The 18,082-nt window shown below is 38.9% G+C and overlaps 1 protein-coding gene across 1 annotated transcript in view; it reads left to right on the forward strand.

The window, feature by feature from the left end:
* The window catches only part of ITGA9 (integrin subunit alpha 9), a 215,354-nt gene that overhangs the window by 186,846 nt on the left and 10,426 nt on the right, over nucleotides 1-18,082 (forward strand). The window contains exons 24-27 of the mRNA XM_084282712.1: nucleotides 2,023-2,148; nucleotides 2,727-2,846; nucleotides 4,485-4,586; nucleotides 11,838-11,957. Coding sequence (XP_084138838.1) covers nucleotides 2,023-2,148; nucleotides 2,727-2,846; nucleotides 4,485-4,586; nucleotides 11,838-11,957 — 468 coding nt within the window. The remainder of the gene's footprint in view (nucleotides 1-2,022; nucleotides 2,149-2,726; nucleotides 2,847-4,484; nucleotides 4,587-11,837; nucleotides 11,958-18,082) is intronic.

Genomic DNA, 18,082 nt, shown 5'->3' on the forward strand with positions numbered 1-18,082 from the left:
TTGGGAAGGCTAGATTTATCCTACTTCAGCATGATCCACACATTTCTAAGGGTTTTGTTATTTTTTTCCTAGCTCTATGGCCCTGGCATTTCTAAGAGTGCTTAAAGAACCCAAGAGTTTCTCAGCTGCATTACATCTTTTCGTGCCCACTGGCTGTCAACATATCCTGATTGGTTGCAGATAAAAAGATTGCACCTGAATATGAAATTGCTGCCTGGTGGAATTCACCCAAATTCTGCTAACCAGATCGTAGTGTCTACCTTCTTCATATAAGAAGTGGTCTCTACCTTTGGCTACTAAAACAGGCTGTCAGCAAGCCACTGCTCTGCTGCAGAACAGCACAGGTGATAGGAGGTACTTGATCCTGCATGTGCCCCTCCTGACACAGGCTAAGATGCTGAATTTAATAGCTGCCTTGCACAGGATTTCTGCATAGTTGGCAAAGAGGGAAGGGCATTTCTATATTCAGTTTTAGTCCCCTGGGGGTGGCTTTCTCTGTTACAGCTAAAGAGTTTTGAAAAGGATGAGGTGTGTCCAAGGTTCAGTTTTAGAAAATCTAATCATTTAGAGGAGAGAGGAACAGATTTATGTTGCTTCATGCCAGATAATTCCTTTCAGTCTTCTGAGATATTTCGACTTTAGCTTGTTCTTACACTGTGTTTATACAGGATGTAAAGAAAGACTATTTAGAAAGCACGCCAAAAGCTGGGATAGTGCAGAAGCTCATACTGTTCTCTCTATATCTCTTGCATGAATCTTATGACATCTGTCCAAATGTCTGGTAATTCAAACTTTCAGGAAGAAAGAGCAGGTACTGAATAGATCTTGACTCTTTGCTGTTCTTGATTTAACATAAACCTTCTGGTAGATCTGGATCTAATTCCCATGTGAAAGTTCAAAGAAAATAAATGTCAGTGTGCTTTGCATATCTCTTAGATACAATAAATAAAGAAAACTCATTCCAGATGATCTGAACAAGTAGAGAACATCATAGTCTTAATTTTCAGTTGATCCCAAGAAGACTGTAAATGTTGGGTAGCTACTTGTGTCTGTATCTAATGGAAATGTAAGAACAGATTGTGTAAAGACAGGTTGTTAATACGTACTTCAAAGAACAAATTCTGAAGAGTCTGGGGACCAGTGAAGCAGAAAAGCTACATCCTACCGAGAGACATGGCCATCACTTGTCTGGAAGATCACATTTAAAATCTAGATAAATCTGTATTTATTTTTTGGCAGCACCTTGGCTAACTCAGCTAAAAACTGCTAATGTGCAATTGGATGCAGAGCACGCAGTAATTTCATAACTGTAGCAACTTTTTTTCCCCTCTTTCAAACATTTATGATTTAAGTAAGACAGAAGTTTTCATCCTCAGAGTAGAGGATGTAGGGACATTAACAGCAAGATACGCAAGAATATCACTTGGTGGTTTCTGAGAAAAACTCTCCCTCACAGCTTTGAAGGATAGGGAACAGGGGAAATTTGCTGATACTTTGTTGTCATAAATTGTATTAAATTCCAATAGATTTTCTTCAGTGAATATTAATAAGTAGAAAAATGTAAGAAGGATTTTCTAGTGCAAGGTTATCTTGATTGAAGATCATTTTATCAAACCTTGGTACACTTTGTTAGCTTCATCTGTTTTTCTAGACAAGTAAATAAGCTAAAGATGCATATTTTTTTCATTATTTCTGTACTATTTATGCTGAAGGTAGGAGAACAGATGTGGTGTCCAGGATTGTGCATTTACACAAAGATTTCATTTTGCTCACGTGTTCTGATAAAAACTATGAAAATGTCAAGATGGCCAAAGCATGAAATAATACAGTTAAAAGAAAATTAGCACACAGGGTAACACAACTGACTTAAAATTGGTATGTGGTTTGTCTTTTTTTGCCTCTTAATATGAGTGCAGACATCCAACTCAGATGTAGGTGCCTTCTTTGTACAGGTTAATCCTATCTTCTTGTGTCTTTTATTGTAATTCAGAATAATAATTGAGAGTATAATTGTGCTTGCAGGTTGGTCAGGACAAAGGAAACTGCTCTTTTCACAGAAACCGCAGTCCTTGTGTTGTTCCTCAAGAGAATGAAAATATTTTCCACACAATATTTGCTTTTTTCACAAAGTCTGGCAGAAAAGTATTGGTAAGTCCACCCATGACAAATTTAAACATACAGTGCATATTACAAAAGGTTTTGCAAAGATCAGCATGAAGAACTCTAGCATTAAGTTGACTAGAGCAGCTGCTATATATAAGCTAATACTGATGTGGGGGGATACCTAGTTATGTTTGGGATATCTAGTGATTTTAATTATCTGATTTTTAAATAGATAGAAGGAAGGGGAGGTATCTGAAGTGGCAGAGTGCAACTGGAACAAGGGCTCTGGTTACCCATACTTTGCTGAAGGCAGGTGGGACTGCAGGGCCCTGTGCCATGCTCAGAGCCTGCCTTGGATCTTAGATGCTGCAATTAATCTGCCTTGCTTTCATGCAGGTTTTGATACCTAGCTGTCTTCAGTCTTGAAAGCTGCTGCAATTTCAGTGCAGGAGACCTGGGTTTTAGCAGCTTACCATGCCTCTTTTAGTCATAGAATCATAGAATATGCCGAGTGTGAAGGGACCCACAAGGATCATTGAGTCCAGTCAGCCGGAGTGTTTGCAGTCACACAGTTTTCAGTGATTTCCTCCTTTGCCTAACAGCTTTTTCCATATTTTCTGTAGGACTGTGAAAGACCAGGCAGGTCCTGCTTGATTATACACTGCAACTTAAGTTCACTAGCAAAAGCAGAGTCTTGTGATATAAGTATTTACACGCTGCTGAACACAGAAATACTGAAGAAGGTATGTGTTTCCTTCATTGTTTGTCTTAAATACCAACTCAAGTATGCTTATGTGCATCAGCAGACTCGAGATATGCATTCCTCTTTCTGTTTACTAGTGTGTTATAAAAAAAATATCACAGTGTCAAAGAATACAGATCTATTTATCAACAGTGTGCATGGAGGTGTTAATCCTAGTTCTTAGCCATTACCCATTATGACAGAAATAAATTAAGTTCAGAAATTTATACATTGAGAAACAACAAATGAGGTCCTTAATTGTATGCATGGTGTTAAGGCTAGGGAATTCTGAAAGTTGAATTGATTTCTGAAAGTTATCATTCTGAAAAACGAGAAGTAGACTAAGTGCATGTAAACTGTGACAAACTATCTATCATTCCCTCTGTGTAAACAGCGATGTGGCATTTTTTTTGTAATTTTTTTACTTCAAATGATTATTATTCAAAGAAGATGCATCATAACCATATTAATGCTGAGCTTGATGTTTGTGACAAGAAACAAATGGTTGCAAGTTGATTCCTGTCTTCTGTGAAGCCACTGAATGAAATAGCAAATCTTTAAAATTTCTAGTGATGTACTACATTGGCCCTGTTTTCCTATACTTAGAAAAATGCTGAATATGTAGTTATGGCAAGATGTTGTGAGATTATTAGCATACAAAAGTATCAGAGGAGAAAGCTGATAATATGAACCTGCGAAAGTAAACCTGTCTTTGATAGCAGCTAGATTAAAAGCATTGGAGGGACTCCTTATTAGAGAGCAGTTTCTAAAGCAATACATAGCTCTGAGTTTTTCCAGCTGAAACCAACCATGTCTTCTGATTTTTGTCCATATTTGAAAGCAGAAGATAGAAGAAAGGCGAGAAGTTTCAGGTATTTGTTAGCATGTAGCGTGGAAAATGTGCTTCTGGGGAGTTCAGTCCTAGGAATAGCCAGGATTCATTCCACCTTTAAAAGACATACAAAGCTTACCCATGTTTTTTGGATCAGTATCACCAACACGTGCCATTTGCTACCTATCATTTACCCTCCCCAGGGTGAACAGCATTTGAATGACTAACCTATGAATTAAAATATTTTTTTGAATGTGTCTGCTAAAATTCAATGAGTAAAATATAAGAGAAACATATATTAATATGGGGAGATATACATTGAATATTTAAGGTATTTGCAGTGCAGAAATTCAAATAATTAAGTAGTTTTCATCTTGGGTTATATTTGAGTCTATCCCAGCTTTCATGTATGTTTTTCCTGTTCATTTGAAAAACAAATAGAACTTTTGTTTGGTGGTTAGTATTGAACTTGTCTGTAGTAATTGGCAATGTTCTGTCTTTTGCTTTTGTGGTAAAAATGGAAAACAAACAAACAAAAAAACAACAGCCAAATATGTATGATGTGTTTAAAGTTCAAATATGAGTGTTATGTTTAAAGTCCAATATACCTCATTTTATTCTAACCTGACATAATGTGCTTTGTTTTTTTCTGTCTATAACTGTACTTAACTCTCAACTCAACCTATGCTGCATGTTATCTCTATGTATTTATCACACCGGAAAATGTTTGATGTTTTTCTTTTGAGGTCTCTTGGTGGTCCCCTCCACCCCACCCCAAATGCAGTTCTTCTTGTTCTTTCTTTTCAGGACAGTTCATCAGTCATTCAGTTTGTCACAAGGGCAAGGGTGCAGGTGGACCCTGACCTCAGGGTTGTAGAGGTGCCCAATGGGAGTCCAGAAGAAAAGCCAGTAAGTAAATGAGCCTGAAGAGAAAGGTTTTCTGATTCCGGTGGGCTGGGTATCATTAACAGCACTATGCAAACTGGAATTTGCATCTGGGCACGGGCTTGGCTAACCAGTGAGAGTGCCCAGATTTTGTCTGGATAGACTAACAGTGCAGCTAACCTTGCCTCTGTGGTTTTGTTCACTGTGATAACCATGATATTGTGAATGATGTTACATGAGAATCTGTGTTGTACTAGCCAAAATTGTAATAGCCTGTGAGGAATTTGTGCCAAAATTAGGTTTAACTTCCTGCTCTGAGGTTGACATCTGCTTTAATCTAATTCAGATTTTTACTGAAAAACTACTACAGTCTTAAAACCCCAGCAAAGCTTTTTCAGATGTGCCAATAGAAAATATTTAGAAGTGTTAATGATATTTTGGTCCCACCTCTCAGTTATCCTCTTATTCTCTGTGACTGTCATCACTACCAACTCATACAACCATTCTCTCATAGGCTTCATTTCAGTGAGTCCTGTTGAGGTTTTAGTATGAGAATACTGAGTTCAAACCACTTTTGAAAGAAACTGACATGCTGTATTAGAGCACTCATCTAGGAGATCCTGGATTTTAAACACCAAAGGCAAAGAAAGAATTGAGCCTGAATATTACTACGTTCAGTCTGAAATCAGAGACACTGCTACAGTGACCACTTTCACCATCATCATGTCTGCAACCCTAGATTTTTTCACATTTATTTTTTTAACCTTTGATTTTATTAGAACTGTCAGGGGGGAATAAAAGTCTTTTATATAACAGGACCCCATTTTTCCCTTTCTGTTTTTTTTTTTTTTTTTTTTTTTTTTTTTTTTTTTTTTGTCAGGTTTCTGGATCATTCTAAAGAACACTGAAAAAAATAGGCTTGGCAGCTGACCTGAAAAATATATCTAGCCTTCCCTGGGAATGTGCCTTATAAATGACCTGCAGCCTTGACTGCTAATGCATTGCTAGATATCTCTTTAGTTCTGCAGCTAGCACAATCTTGAAAATTTATGGCAAAACTTCATTAGTGACTGAGTTAACACTTGACTGTGATACCCATGCACCCGTTGAAGTAGGAGAAACCAAGATGTCTCTGCCAGATATTTTGATTTGTAAATGATTTTGGAATGTCAAAATGATAACTGCAGTGTCAAATGTGTGGGATTGCTATTTAATGTTCAATATTTAGAAATGCTTTTATCCAGGAATGCAAGCTCTGCTGTATGTTGTTGTTATCTAATGCTTGGAGGAAAAAAATAAAAACCACAACATTGTCCTTTTCCTGTTCCTGGAAAGCCTTTCATCAAGCCTTGAGTTGCAATGATTATGAAGTATACTGTATGTGCTGGGAAGCTAGATGAATCTTCACGTGTGTGTGTGTGTGATTCTGTGTGTGATTCACACAAGAGCTTGCTCCTAGTTCCTGGGAAGCCCAAGCTGTAAAGGAGCACGCTTGAGATCTTGTAGCCATGTAACATCAATTTGTAATTTAAAGTCTTTTCTAATGTGAGTGCTATTTGCTTTCTCCTTTATGCTATTTCCATATGTCTGTTGGCTTTTCTATTGCTGTATGTTTTGCATACAGTCATGTTAAGGGAAAAAATTTACACATGTGGTTTGGCTCAAGGTATTCATTTTTTTCCCTGCTCTTTTTTCTTGTGGAATGCAGAAGGGAGCAATACTTGTTGCAAGCCACAGCTATTCCACTGGAAGCAGAAACAGGAGAGAGAAAATGTCTTTGTTCATATTCCTCCCTTCCTTTTTAAAATCCCATTATGTTTTCTTTTCATTGACCACAGACTGCTGTACCATATCCATTTGGATAGTAGTTCCTTCTGAACAATTGTGCATAGATTTACTTTAAGTCTGTTCATGAAAGTGTTCCGTAACAGTGAAACACATTCTCTTAGAGACTTTATCATGGTAAATTTGAAAAGGTCTCTCTGCTGTCTACAACTAAACATAGACTTATTAAACCTATTTAATCTGTCCTTTAGAACAAGCTGCCCTTACTTCACTAGGCACTTTTACAATTTAGTGTATAATACCAGAGTGCAAAATATCTATATAGAAGACACAATGAGAAGGATGATAGAAGGAGATGCTAGTGTAAGAAGTACCAGTGGTGGCAGGACCACCCATATAAATATCAGCATTGTCATGAACTCCAGTACCCTATTTTTAAGGGAGATGCAAAAGCTTATGTAAATATCTGTAAGTTGGGTACCAGGCAGTCTTTGAAATGAAATGTTCAGAAATAATTTCTGTGGATTTGGTTTGATGTGATTTGGGATAATTTATTTTCTCTCTCTGTTTACATTAGACTACTTAAACTCATACTGGATAAGTCACATGAAGGTGAACAGAGTACATAATACAGTTGTATTAACACAAATATACATGTACATGTATATTGGCTGAAACTGATGCATGACGTGTTCAGGAGACACGCTTTCTTTTCTTAAGCATTTGGGTTTCCATGAAGGTTTGGCTCTCTTCTTCTGTGCATGTGAGGCAAAACCAACGATAAGTTCCATGAGACCACAGTGGTCAAATACCAGATGTGCAAATATATTTGACAGAAAACAGCAAAAACAAAAAATGATAAAATAAAAGTTTATTGCATGAAGACCTACAGGGTGTTCTGAGAGGTCTTTATATGCATAAATATATATGCAGAGTGATTTAAAGGCATATTTCCAAGCATTAGCTGGTAGGCAGCTTTAGCTGTCTACCTGAGACTAAACTTGGAAGACTCCTACCATTGGCCTGTTACCCATGTTGGGGTCAGAAGGAGCAGGCTGTGGTACTCTGCCTGAACCTGGATGGGATATCCCAGCCTTTTTTAAAGCATGTGGAAATACCTCTTCTTCTCAGCAATCCCAATCCACTACCCTCACCCCCTTGCCTTTTAGACGTACTGAGCATTTTAGGCACCTGTTCTCTCCAGCTTACCTTTGAGATGGATAGAGCTTCCTCCTACCTAGCCTGGCTGAAGCCAGATGTGAGCCTTTTCCAGAAGCTGCGAAGCTCCCTTTCTAGCAGGTTATTTGCAGCCCTTTTGTTTTCACTGGGCTTGGTTTTTGTTTTCTTGTTTTACCTTTCCATCTGTTACTGTAACAATCCCTTTAGAGATTGTTTTGGCTTTACTGTGCAGTCTAGCAGGTTGAAACACAGAGTTGAGTAAAGGAACAGAACTATACAGAAAAACAACATACAGAAAATTTCATGGTGTTAGACACAAACAGGTAGAAAGGATACTTCAGGTCTGTATTCCTCAAGAGCTTCCAAGTTTTTTGTTAGTAAATGTAAATATTTATAGATAACAAATACTATAGATATGATGTGCATATACACATATGGATGGATGTGTGTGAGAATTATATCTTTACTGGAAGTCCCCTCAAGTATAATGGCACTTGAATAGACTAGTCTGGCAGCAGTGCAGCGTGGTTTGAAACACCAGAAATATTTTGGGTGATAACACAGAAATAAAACAGTGTTTTTGATAAACTGAGGCCTTTCCTGGTTCTGGGCTTCGTGATACAAACACATAAAATTCAAGTAGTGTGATAAGTTAAGCAAAAAAGAAATGCTTTTTAGGAGGGAGAAAGGAACATTTTACAATTACTCATTTCTAACCAAATTTTGCTGAGTTATGTTTCTTGTCTTCCTGACTCCCAGTGCAACAACATGCTCCTATTCTGCTAAGGGCTTAAGCGTAGTATGAGCTTCAGGTATTTGTGGATTTCCTGCTCAGTTAGGTTGTAAAGCTCTTGCCTACATGCTTCACTGAAATAAGTGAAGCATTCTGATCCTTTTTGATTTATTCACTAAGACTATCAGAATATAACAAGTGATTGGCACCGGTAGAAGATGCCCTTGTCCATACACATCCAACCTTTCAGAAGTCGCTGGTAGGGTACAGTTCTCCATTAATTTACAGCAGGGCAATTATATTGTGTAAAACTTGATTAACACTTGAGCTACAGCTAAAAGTACAGCTAAAAGGCAGGCTAAGCTGCCTCCCAGGCTTTCCTGCTTTCAGATCCCACTAATACAGCGTGAAATGCAAATGATAAATATGAAACTAAAACTCCTCATACATTGCCAAGACAACTGTGTTTTTTTGTGGCCTTTCCCTCATGTTTGGTCAGAGGCTGAAAACAAGCCTACAATCCACTCCATATTTTATGGCTGTTGCATGTACTTTCTCCAAACCAGGCAGCTACTGCCCCTACTGCCCTCTCTCAGATGCTTTCTCACACACAACCCCTTATCTTCTGCATCAGTCCCTGTTATCACTCCCATCTTCTCCACAAGTCATGGCTGTGGGATGTGCACTGGGCTGGGCACTGCCTTGTGCTCCCTGCCCTGTCGGCTGCCCCACAGGGGCTGTGCTGCTGGAGTGGCTGGGATGAGGAGGCCAGGTTTGCCCAAGGCTTGCTTTCAGAGGCTTTGCAACAGTCCACAGGTCCAATGCCAGGCAGTGGCTTGTGCATTTCTTTTTGGTGACATCACCCTCTCTGCCTTCAATCTCCTCCTCTCCAGGATGACTTGCTTCCCTCCCTTCCACCACTTTTCGTACTGATTCTTCCCTGACACTTCCAACGTGTGATGAACACAAACCAGATGCTCCCGGTCTGGTTTGTTTGGGGCTTGGTTGTTGGTTGGTTTTGTTCATTTTTGGTTTTGTGGTGTTTTTTGGCTGCTCTGTTTTGTTTGCTTCTTCAGCAAAGCTCATTGCTGTGACTGCATATTAATGCAGGCAGTTTTTGATGGCTTGAGAGGGATAAGGACATTAAAATGCGTGACATCTTTGCTCCTTTCCAAACCACAAAGCCATGAACAGGGTATTTTTCGTGCCTGTCAGTTGGTTCCAGACTGCAAGAAGGCAAACTGATAAGAAGCTGTTGTTACTCTCTACTCTCTCAGTTACGATAGCTTGATCTGTGACTGCATAAGACAGAGCCAAGAGATTCTAGCCAGTGCACTGCAAACCCCAGATGTGGGGCTTTTGCTATAGAGATGATGTATGATTTGCTCGTTGCAGCTCTTACTGTCTCTTTTGGCAGCACAAGGTACAGGTCTACTGTGCTAGAGGTTATGTTATGTTAACATTTACTCTCCGAGTAGTGAAGACACCACCTCATCTTGCATCCAGTGACTGTTTAAGAGGTCTCCTTTCACTGAAGATGACAGTGTCTAATGTGTTAGAAGTTTATTGTTTTTTTTTTTTTTTGTTTGTTTGTTTGTTTTCTTTTAGTGTCCTAAAGGAAAATAACATTATTGCCTTATTATCTAAGAAATAGTCATCTGACTTGTCTCTGCAAGATGGATGCTAACCATAGCCTCCGTGACAAATGGACTGCCACATCAGATCATCTTTACAAGCTGGCTCAGAAATAGGGAGAAGGCACAAGACTTGTCTTTGATCTCTCTGTCTGGTATTTCCCTTACATGAGTCTTGGCTCTGAGGGAGACTCTGCTGCCTAGGAAACTTTCTCTGTTCAGTAAGATATCTTAAAAAGCTTGACAAAGGCTTTGTGCTGATGTATGAAATGCTAAAATGATTCTTTTTCTCAGAGAGCTGGTCCATGTTTGAGAGCTATTTTGAGCATTGCAGTACTGGTTATAGGAACATGTTTGGAAAATGCTATCTATGTATAGTAGCATTCCTGTCTATTTGTTGTTTTCATTTCTTGTTGTCATCAAATACCTGACAATATCTCATTGACAGAAAAAACAGTGAATGTGAATCAGCTGTATTGAAATTCCTCCACCAGGAAAGTTGTGGTCTTAATCCACGTTAGTCTGTGAAACTGAGATGAAGTATCTTTATGAGTACTTCTTTATGGGAGCACCATGACAAAATGTAGCCTAATCCATTTGTTTCTGTCACACCTGTGCCTTTAATTTTTGTGGGTGTTTGCTGAAGCTGGGTATGCTTATGGAAACAGAGAAATGTCTGTTAGAAGGACCTCTGAGGGGCCATCTTCTCCCATTTCCCCTTCAAACCAGGACTGTTGCCCACAGCAGCTCAGGATCCCCATGGCTTTGCCTGAACCTTCAAAACCTACAAGGATGGAGAACCCAGAGCCTTGTTGTGGCCTCTTCCAACTTGGGGTTGCGTAACTGTGTCTGACTCTAACTCCTGGATTTTCATGTGCTTTTAGCTATTTTTTTGTTTTGTTTTGTTTAAAAGATTGATTTAATGATTCCTATCTGTGAAAGGGTTTGGATGTTATTTAGCAAAGATGAGGTTTGTGAAGGAGGGAGGAAAACTCACTACGTTACCTTCCAAAGCAAATCAAACCAAAGCCAGATAAAGCAAACGTGTACTACCTTTAAAAAAGATTGCCTCTCTGCATTTGTTGGATATCAAATTGCAAAATTTAACAAAGAAATAGCCAGCACTGAAGAGAACTCTTTTTGAGTTTTCCACTGAGGAGCTGATTTTGATTGAAACAAGAGACTGGAAATTCACAAAGTGTATACATTTGGTATAATCTGCTCCCATTTTCTTCTTAGAGCAGGCAGTTAAGGAGAGCACTTTGTAGGACGTGTTTCCCTGTCATACATGCTGTACAAAAAGAGAGAAGAGAACAGCAGGGGACTGCTCTTTGCATTCGCAGAAGAACTCATGATTATACGTGCCCTTCTATCTTTCCTACAATGCATCTTGTGAAGCACAGCAGGGACTATTCAATTAACTATTCAATAGGGATATATGCAAGTTGTCCCGTTTTTTCTGTGAAAAAAAGTTAACACGCTTAGCATACATGAGTGTTTCATGTGAAGCATTGGGGCGTTTTGTGGGGCTGGGAACACCAAAATTATGATAATTAAGGCAGACCCTGCAAGGTGTCAAGTCAATCCCTGCCACTCCAGGGCTTGCTGTTTTTCATGCAAAACTTTGTGCACTTTTGGTGGCTCAGCACCAGAAAAAACTCAGTGCCTGGAATGGGATGGAAGAGCTGGAAGAATAAGGGTTGTTTTGGAGAAGGCTCTGATATCCTTTGAATTAAGCACATGGCTACTCAAATTCCACTTGAAAGCTTTAAATCCCTGCAAAAAAATAGACAGAAAGCATGAAATTAAGGGCACATTCCATATTTGTTTGACAGACGAAATATGATCGGTGAGGCCACCATCCAATATGTTTAGTAAGATGAGTACAAGAGAAAACAATGCAAGTTCCAATCATAAAAATATCTTTTTCTAATTGCTTTGTAGGTGGTCTTTGAGGCTCTACACAATCTGGAGCCTCGTGGGTATGTTGTCGGATGGATCATTGCCATCAGTTTGCTGGTGGGAATTCTCATCTTCCTGTTGCTGGCTGTGCTGTTATGGAAGGTAAGGTAACAGATGCAGCGTAAACACTGAGGCTAGTCCTAGGAAAAAAGCTTGAATTTGTCCATGCATTTAATATCCATTTGCTTTTGGAACTGAATAATTGTCCACTCCATTACCGAAGTTGTCTGCCAGCAAAAATACTTTCATATCGAGGCTTTTGTGAGGGACAGGGATAAACTCCTCGTGTAGAGAAGTGGAAAAGTGGATTCTTTGGGGCTTGAATATTAAAACTTAAAACCTCCACTACAGTTTCAAAGTGGAGGAGGATTCCTCTAGAAACCTGCTGTTATCTCGCACTCAGATATATGGTACATCTCCATGGTTTTCTGATGACTGAGGCACACTGATTTCAACAGGGTTTCCTGAAAATCAGGTCAGTTTTGCTTTACCAGCTGAAACATTGGGTTCATGCCTAGCGAGAACCACTTTGTAGCTGCTGCTTTCAAGAGGTAAAGGCCTGGGGGAGAGCAGCATCTAAGAATAATTCTTTTAGATTTCTCAGAGAAAGAGTTCCAGATGAGTAAAATGCATTACCAGAGCAAAAAGTGCCAGGACCTGTTAAAGCCAACCTTCACACAATCTCTGATAAGATATAATTCTTGTACCCAGACACGGTTACATGGCAAAGCTGGGCCGATGCTGACACTCAGCAACAGCCATCTGGTGTGGAAAGTATAAAGGCTAAGGAGCTTTGAGTGTTTTCATTCCTCAGTTCCGTCTTACCAACCCATAAATTTAAAAGGTCATGGTCAAGGTCAGGGACTGTCTTTGAGAGAAGTAAATCTTGAATGCACACATGGGAACAAGTCCAACCCTAGTTTGCTTCCCGTGGCGGAGGTCCAGGAGCCCAGTTCACACTGTTGTGCAGCATGTGTGCTGCAGGCTTTGCTCACTGGCTGTGTTGAGACTGTAGGTTGCAGCCACAGTGGGCTGAAAAGGATATGTCACTGCAGGTGGCAAGGCTGTAAAACAGATTTACAGACCTGGGCCAAAAACTGGGCATGAGATTCTAGCTGTAGATTATACAAATATTTGTATAGCTGTTATAGGTTATACATCTACTTCATAGATTATTTAGATTTTACATGGATTATAAATTTTAAACATTATGTAGTCAATTTTGAAGATTTTTTAAACATATACTGGCCAGGTCAAAATAGAGCATGATTTACAATAGGCTCTAGGCTCCAGAATATCTTGTAATTTCTATTTTTCTGGAACATGGGAAAAGCTTTTGCTTTCTATGGCAGAAAGCAGGAAAAAAAAAAAAAGAAAGAAAAAAAAAGAAAAAAAAAGAAAGAAAACCACAAAATTGTGCAGTTATGATGGCAGAACAATCATGAGAATGGAAAAAGGTGCATTTCCTCAAGGTATAAAGGCACTTGGTGAACTGTTTGAAAATGTGCAAGGTGAGAAGAATAGCACCTTTCACCATGAGTCTTCATAAGAATCTAACACAAGTTGGCTTGTTGGTCTGTACTAGAATTTATGCACTTCTCTGTTCTTTGGCATCATCTTGAGACTTGAGCCCTTTTGAATGTTATCAGGATTGTTCAAATACTCATGAAGATGCTGACATTTTGCTTCATGAAAGCTTTTTTTCGTGAAAGTTCTGAGTGAAAAGAATAAATAACTACAATTAATTCTAGGCTTATACAGCCCTTTCTGGATGCAGATGTTAAAATGGTGTAGCATAGCAAGGTGAGATGACATACCCAGAGTCCTATGGCAGAGGTGGCAGTGAAAGCCAGGCTTCATCAGTTGCACTCCACTGAGTTGCATGATTGCTTAAATAGCCAATAACTCACGGTTTTCTTTTAAAGAAAAGTGATTAAATGTGTGTAGCTGCTAGTATCAGCCAGTGTTTTCATTTAAATCTTATTTTGGGTCATAAAAATATAGAAGTAATACTTAGCACTCACTGGTTTCTATATTTATTGATGTTACTGGCAATATTAAACTTGTCTGAGATAAAACTGACACGGGAAAGTTGCAATCCTACAGAAGAATCTTAATTGTCTGATTGTAAATATTTGTTAGATGAAATTGGCAAAGTATATCCAACAGTCATGCCTAAATTTCATGTTTGAAAAAGGCCAAGAAGTTGCAATGGAAAGTTTTTTTTTCTATTTTTTTTTCTTTTTTTTTTTTTCTTTAATTGTGGAGTGAAAGAACAGCGGTGAATTAGGTGGAGTTTGGGGCATTTTTAGGACGAGTACAAATTAAATTTCATATTTATTAAGAAACTAACTAGAGCTTGGCTGTGGTCCTGGAAGGTAACAGGTCACAAAAAACAAAGTAGGAACTGTAGCAAACCCATCATCGGGGAACTGAGTGCCGGCAGCAGCGCCCGTGTCTCAGCTTGGCGTGGAAGGTACCTTCTTGTTGTGTGGTCGATTCTGCCTTGAGTGTTGCAACACAACAGGCAAGTCCTTCAACACAACAGCATTTCACAGATGGAGTGAGGAGCTACTTGCAATTGCAAAAAATACTGCAGTACATGTAAACATTTTCATGTTACATACTGCTTGAATTAATGGTGTTAGCAGGAATGAGCTCTCAGGGAAATTCCAGCCCTAAATCCTACTATGAATCAAAATAAAGTTATTGTGCATACCATAAGATGAGGATGGTAATTGTTTCATTATTTGTAGATCTAAAATTGCCCAGCTTAGGGGCCCAAGTCAATGTAAGTGATATTAAAGGCCTGGTTATTTCACTTCAGTGAAAGCTTATTTATTTACATGCAAGACAACAGCCATGTTTATACACACATAACAAGCTTTTTAGCATGATCTTGATTAGTTTTTGACTGGCTTTGCTTCTCTGCTCATTTATTTTAGTACTTCATGTAGACACCACGTTTCCTCAGGTTTAAATGCAAACAGATTCAGAGGGGGTGAAGCAGCATTTCCCTGACTTCCATGAGGTGCCATGCATAATGCAGACTGTCAGAAGTTCCCCCTTTTTTTTTTTTTCTTTTTTTTTTTTTTTTGGTATATTTTGTTGGATAGCCCAATTTTACCCCCAACATTTTTGATTGTTCATATGTTGTTCATCTGCTCTGGATGCCTCTGCACAGGTGTCTGTGGGGACATGTGCCTGCTCTTGCTGGTTTGTCCACTGCACAGCTCACACTCCATGCTTGTGCCTTGCCCATGGTCTCCCATACACAGGAGGAAATGGAGGGGCTCTCATGCTAATGTCTACAGTAATAAATTTAGCTTTTTACCCACTGAGATTGGCTTGCACCTTTTTGGTGGCCTCCAGATGCTTGTGGAGAGTGGAGCAGGGGAGGAGGCTGCTTTGCTTCAGCCCAACTATGCCTGTGCTGGTTGAGCTCATGGTTTCATAAGCACTGGCAGCAGTTCAGGAAGGAAAAAGGTGGTCATGGCTGGATTAATCTGGGGAGTGCTCTCCCATGCACAGTCCCTTCAACTGCCAGGCTGCAACCATGCTTGGGTGCAAGGTCCTGTTCAGGTGTGGTGGATTTATGCATACATAAACCAGGGGAAAATTGACATACACTGCGAATGAAAAACTGAAGTGTAATATAGCACAATAAATATTATATTATCACAGAATCACAGAATTTCTAGGTTGGAAGAGACCTCAAGATCATCTAGTCCAACCTCTGACCTAACACTAACAGTCCTCCACTAAACCATATCCCTAAGCTCTACATTTATTATACCACAATAAATATTCGATTAATTATAGTAGTACTACATTTGAACTAACTTTGATCCGTATTGTTTTAGACTAAGTGCACAGAAATAAAAAAGTGGTTTGTGCTCAGAGGATGTCAAGAAGGGGATGTGTCAGGGGGTGTCAGAATGGATGGTGGGGCAGCTAAGTGGAGCTAATTGTGGAAATGGTTCACAAAGCAGAGATTTTGCATTCATATTTCTCTGTGACATGTTTAATACAGGAGATGGACTTGTATCTAAAGTTATTTAACTAGACATTAAGTTTATTTCTGAGCTGAGCCTGTCCCTATGGTATCCGAGCTCTGATTTGTATAAAATGAGGTTTGTAGCACTATTCTACGGCTTTTGCGCTCCTGGGGCAAAGAACTGATGTTATGAATGCTATGAATGTCCCTTACATGGTAAGACACTCTTCTCCAAACCTTGGATTTTTGGCAGTATTGCAGACAGGAGAAGACCAAGCAGAATAGCATACACATATGTTGGTTTTTGCTTACCCAGAGGGTTCCTGCCTTTCAGGATCTGCTGCACATAATGTCTATTTGCTCTTTGTCTAAAAAACAAGGGTTTGAAAACTGTCTTTAGCTTTCAGGAGAAATATTGTGAAGACAGTTCTTCAGTTATTGAGGTTACAGTTTGTTCAGGCTTTGAACTGTCTTTTTCTGAATCCCGCTAAGTGCTAAACTTGAAAAATCTTCACTTAAGCAGAGGCTGTCTGCATGGATGGTGCTGTTCTCTAACACTGGTTCAGGGGCAGAAGCTTTGAAATACAAAGTTGTTAGTTTTTTGTTTGTTTAACTTCATATTTCATTTATAATTAAAACAAACAAACAAACAAACAAACAGACGAACCCAAGTATTTTTAGGGTGCATTTGGACATACTGCTTGGAGAAGCCTTTTGACTTTTTCCTGTGACTGTACAAGTGTCTTTGAAGGAACATTTGTATTCCCCTACATGTAGTATTTGTCATTGCCTCACATATTGTTTGAGTGCTTAGAAAATATCTGAAGCAAACCAAAGCTAACTGAAATTCACCTATATAGTGTAAACCACTGATTTCCCCTTTTTAGAAGGAGACACTTTTCCTTACTTAGGGCCTCAAACATTTAAGGCTTTAAATAGTGGGCCAAAAAAAGAAAGAAAAAAGTGAAAAACAATCCCCAAACCCTCCACTTATTCTTTGCCACTGGTTGCTCTGTATCCTGTCTTACAAACCCAAAGGCATTTTCTTTCCCTTTTAGCTACAGCTCAGGTAGCAAAGGCTAATTGCCTTTTCCTAGCCAGTTTTTACAAACCCCCTTTCCTGGTGGCCAGGTTTTGGAATAGTAGCTCTATAATGAAAGATCTATAATGAAATAAAACTTTCTTTTTCTTTTTCTTTTTCTTTTTCTTTTTCTTTTTCTTTTTCTTTTTCTTTTTCTTTTTCTTTTTCTTTTTCTTTTTCTTTTTCTTTTTCTTTTTCTTTTTCTTTTTCTTTTTCTTTTTCTTTTTCTTTTTCTTTTTCTTTTATTTTTTTTTCCCCACAGAGAAGCATAGGCTCTAAACCTTTTCAGATTTTAGTGTAGAGGAGAAGCTTGGCTTTCTTCTACCTGAGGAAATACGTACACATGTCCTCCCATACTCCCATATAATCTTTCCATGAAAAACCTTTCTTTTTTTTTCTTTTTTTTTTTTTCTTTTTTTTTAAAAAAGCACCTCCCAGCTAGGTGCAGCCCAACCATGATCACAGCTGTATAGCATCAAATGTAGGTGGCAGAGCTGGGATCAGAGAAACCTGTTGAAACTGAGTGGTGTTCTGTATCTTTGATGAAAGTTGTGGCACCAGTTCGTAACTTGTGTGCTTCTTCTTGTCTGCACATGCAGTTTCAAGAATAAACCAGTATTTACTGTGATGATGCTTTAATTTTAAGAATCGTAATCTTTCAGATAAATAAGGCAGTTGGCTCAATTTGCTGTGAGAGCACTTACCAGGTCTGATGACGGGAAGGGTGGATTTCAAAGTGCAGAAAAGGCTTCCCTGTAGAGATATAGATGCATGCTTCAGCTGCCTAAGAACTCATTAAGGGAGGTCTATATTTCTCCTTTTTGTTTTTCTTTCTCACACTTTCTTCCAAGTTTCCATCCTGCTTTATCCTCTCTCACTTCTCAGATCGTCTCACTTAGAAAAGTATGAATCTTACCTGTATGAGCTACATACTGTATACCTGTCTCAACCATCCATCAAAAATGCAAAACCTGTAATTCATTCACGTTTTCTGAAATTCCTATTTCTATACGTCTCAAATTGCTGCATTCTATGAAGCATTTTTGATAAACATTTCATTTTGTTGCTATGTCCCACATCTTACCCATTTATGTAGTTCCTTCATGGAAATTGTTAATTTGCTGTAGGATGCATAGTCTTATCAGGTGA

The sequence above is a fragment of the Netta rufina genome, assembly GCF_964035555.1.
Source record: "Netta rufina genome assembly, chromosome: 2".
In the NCBI taxonomy this organism is placed as follows: Eukaryota; Metazoa; Chordata; class Aves; order Anseriformes; family Anatidae; genus Netta; species Netta rufina.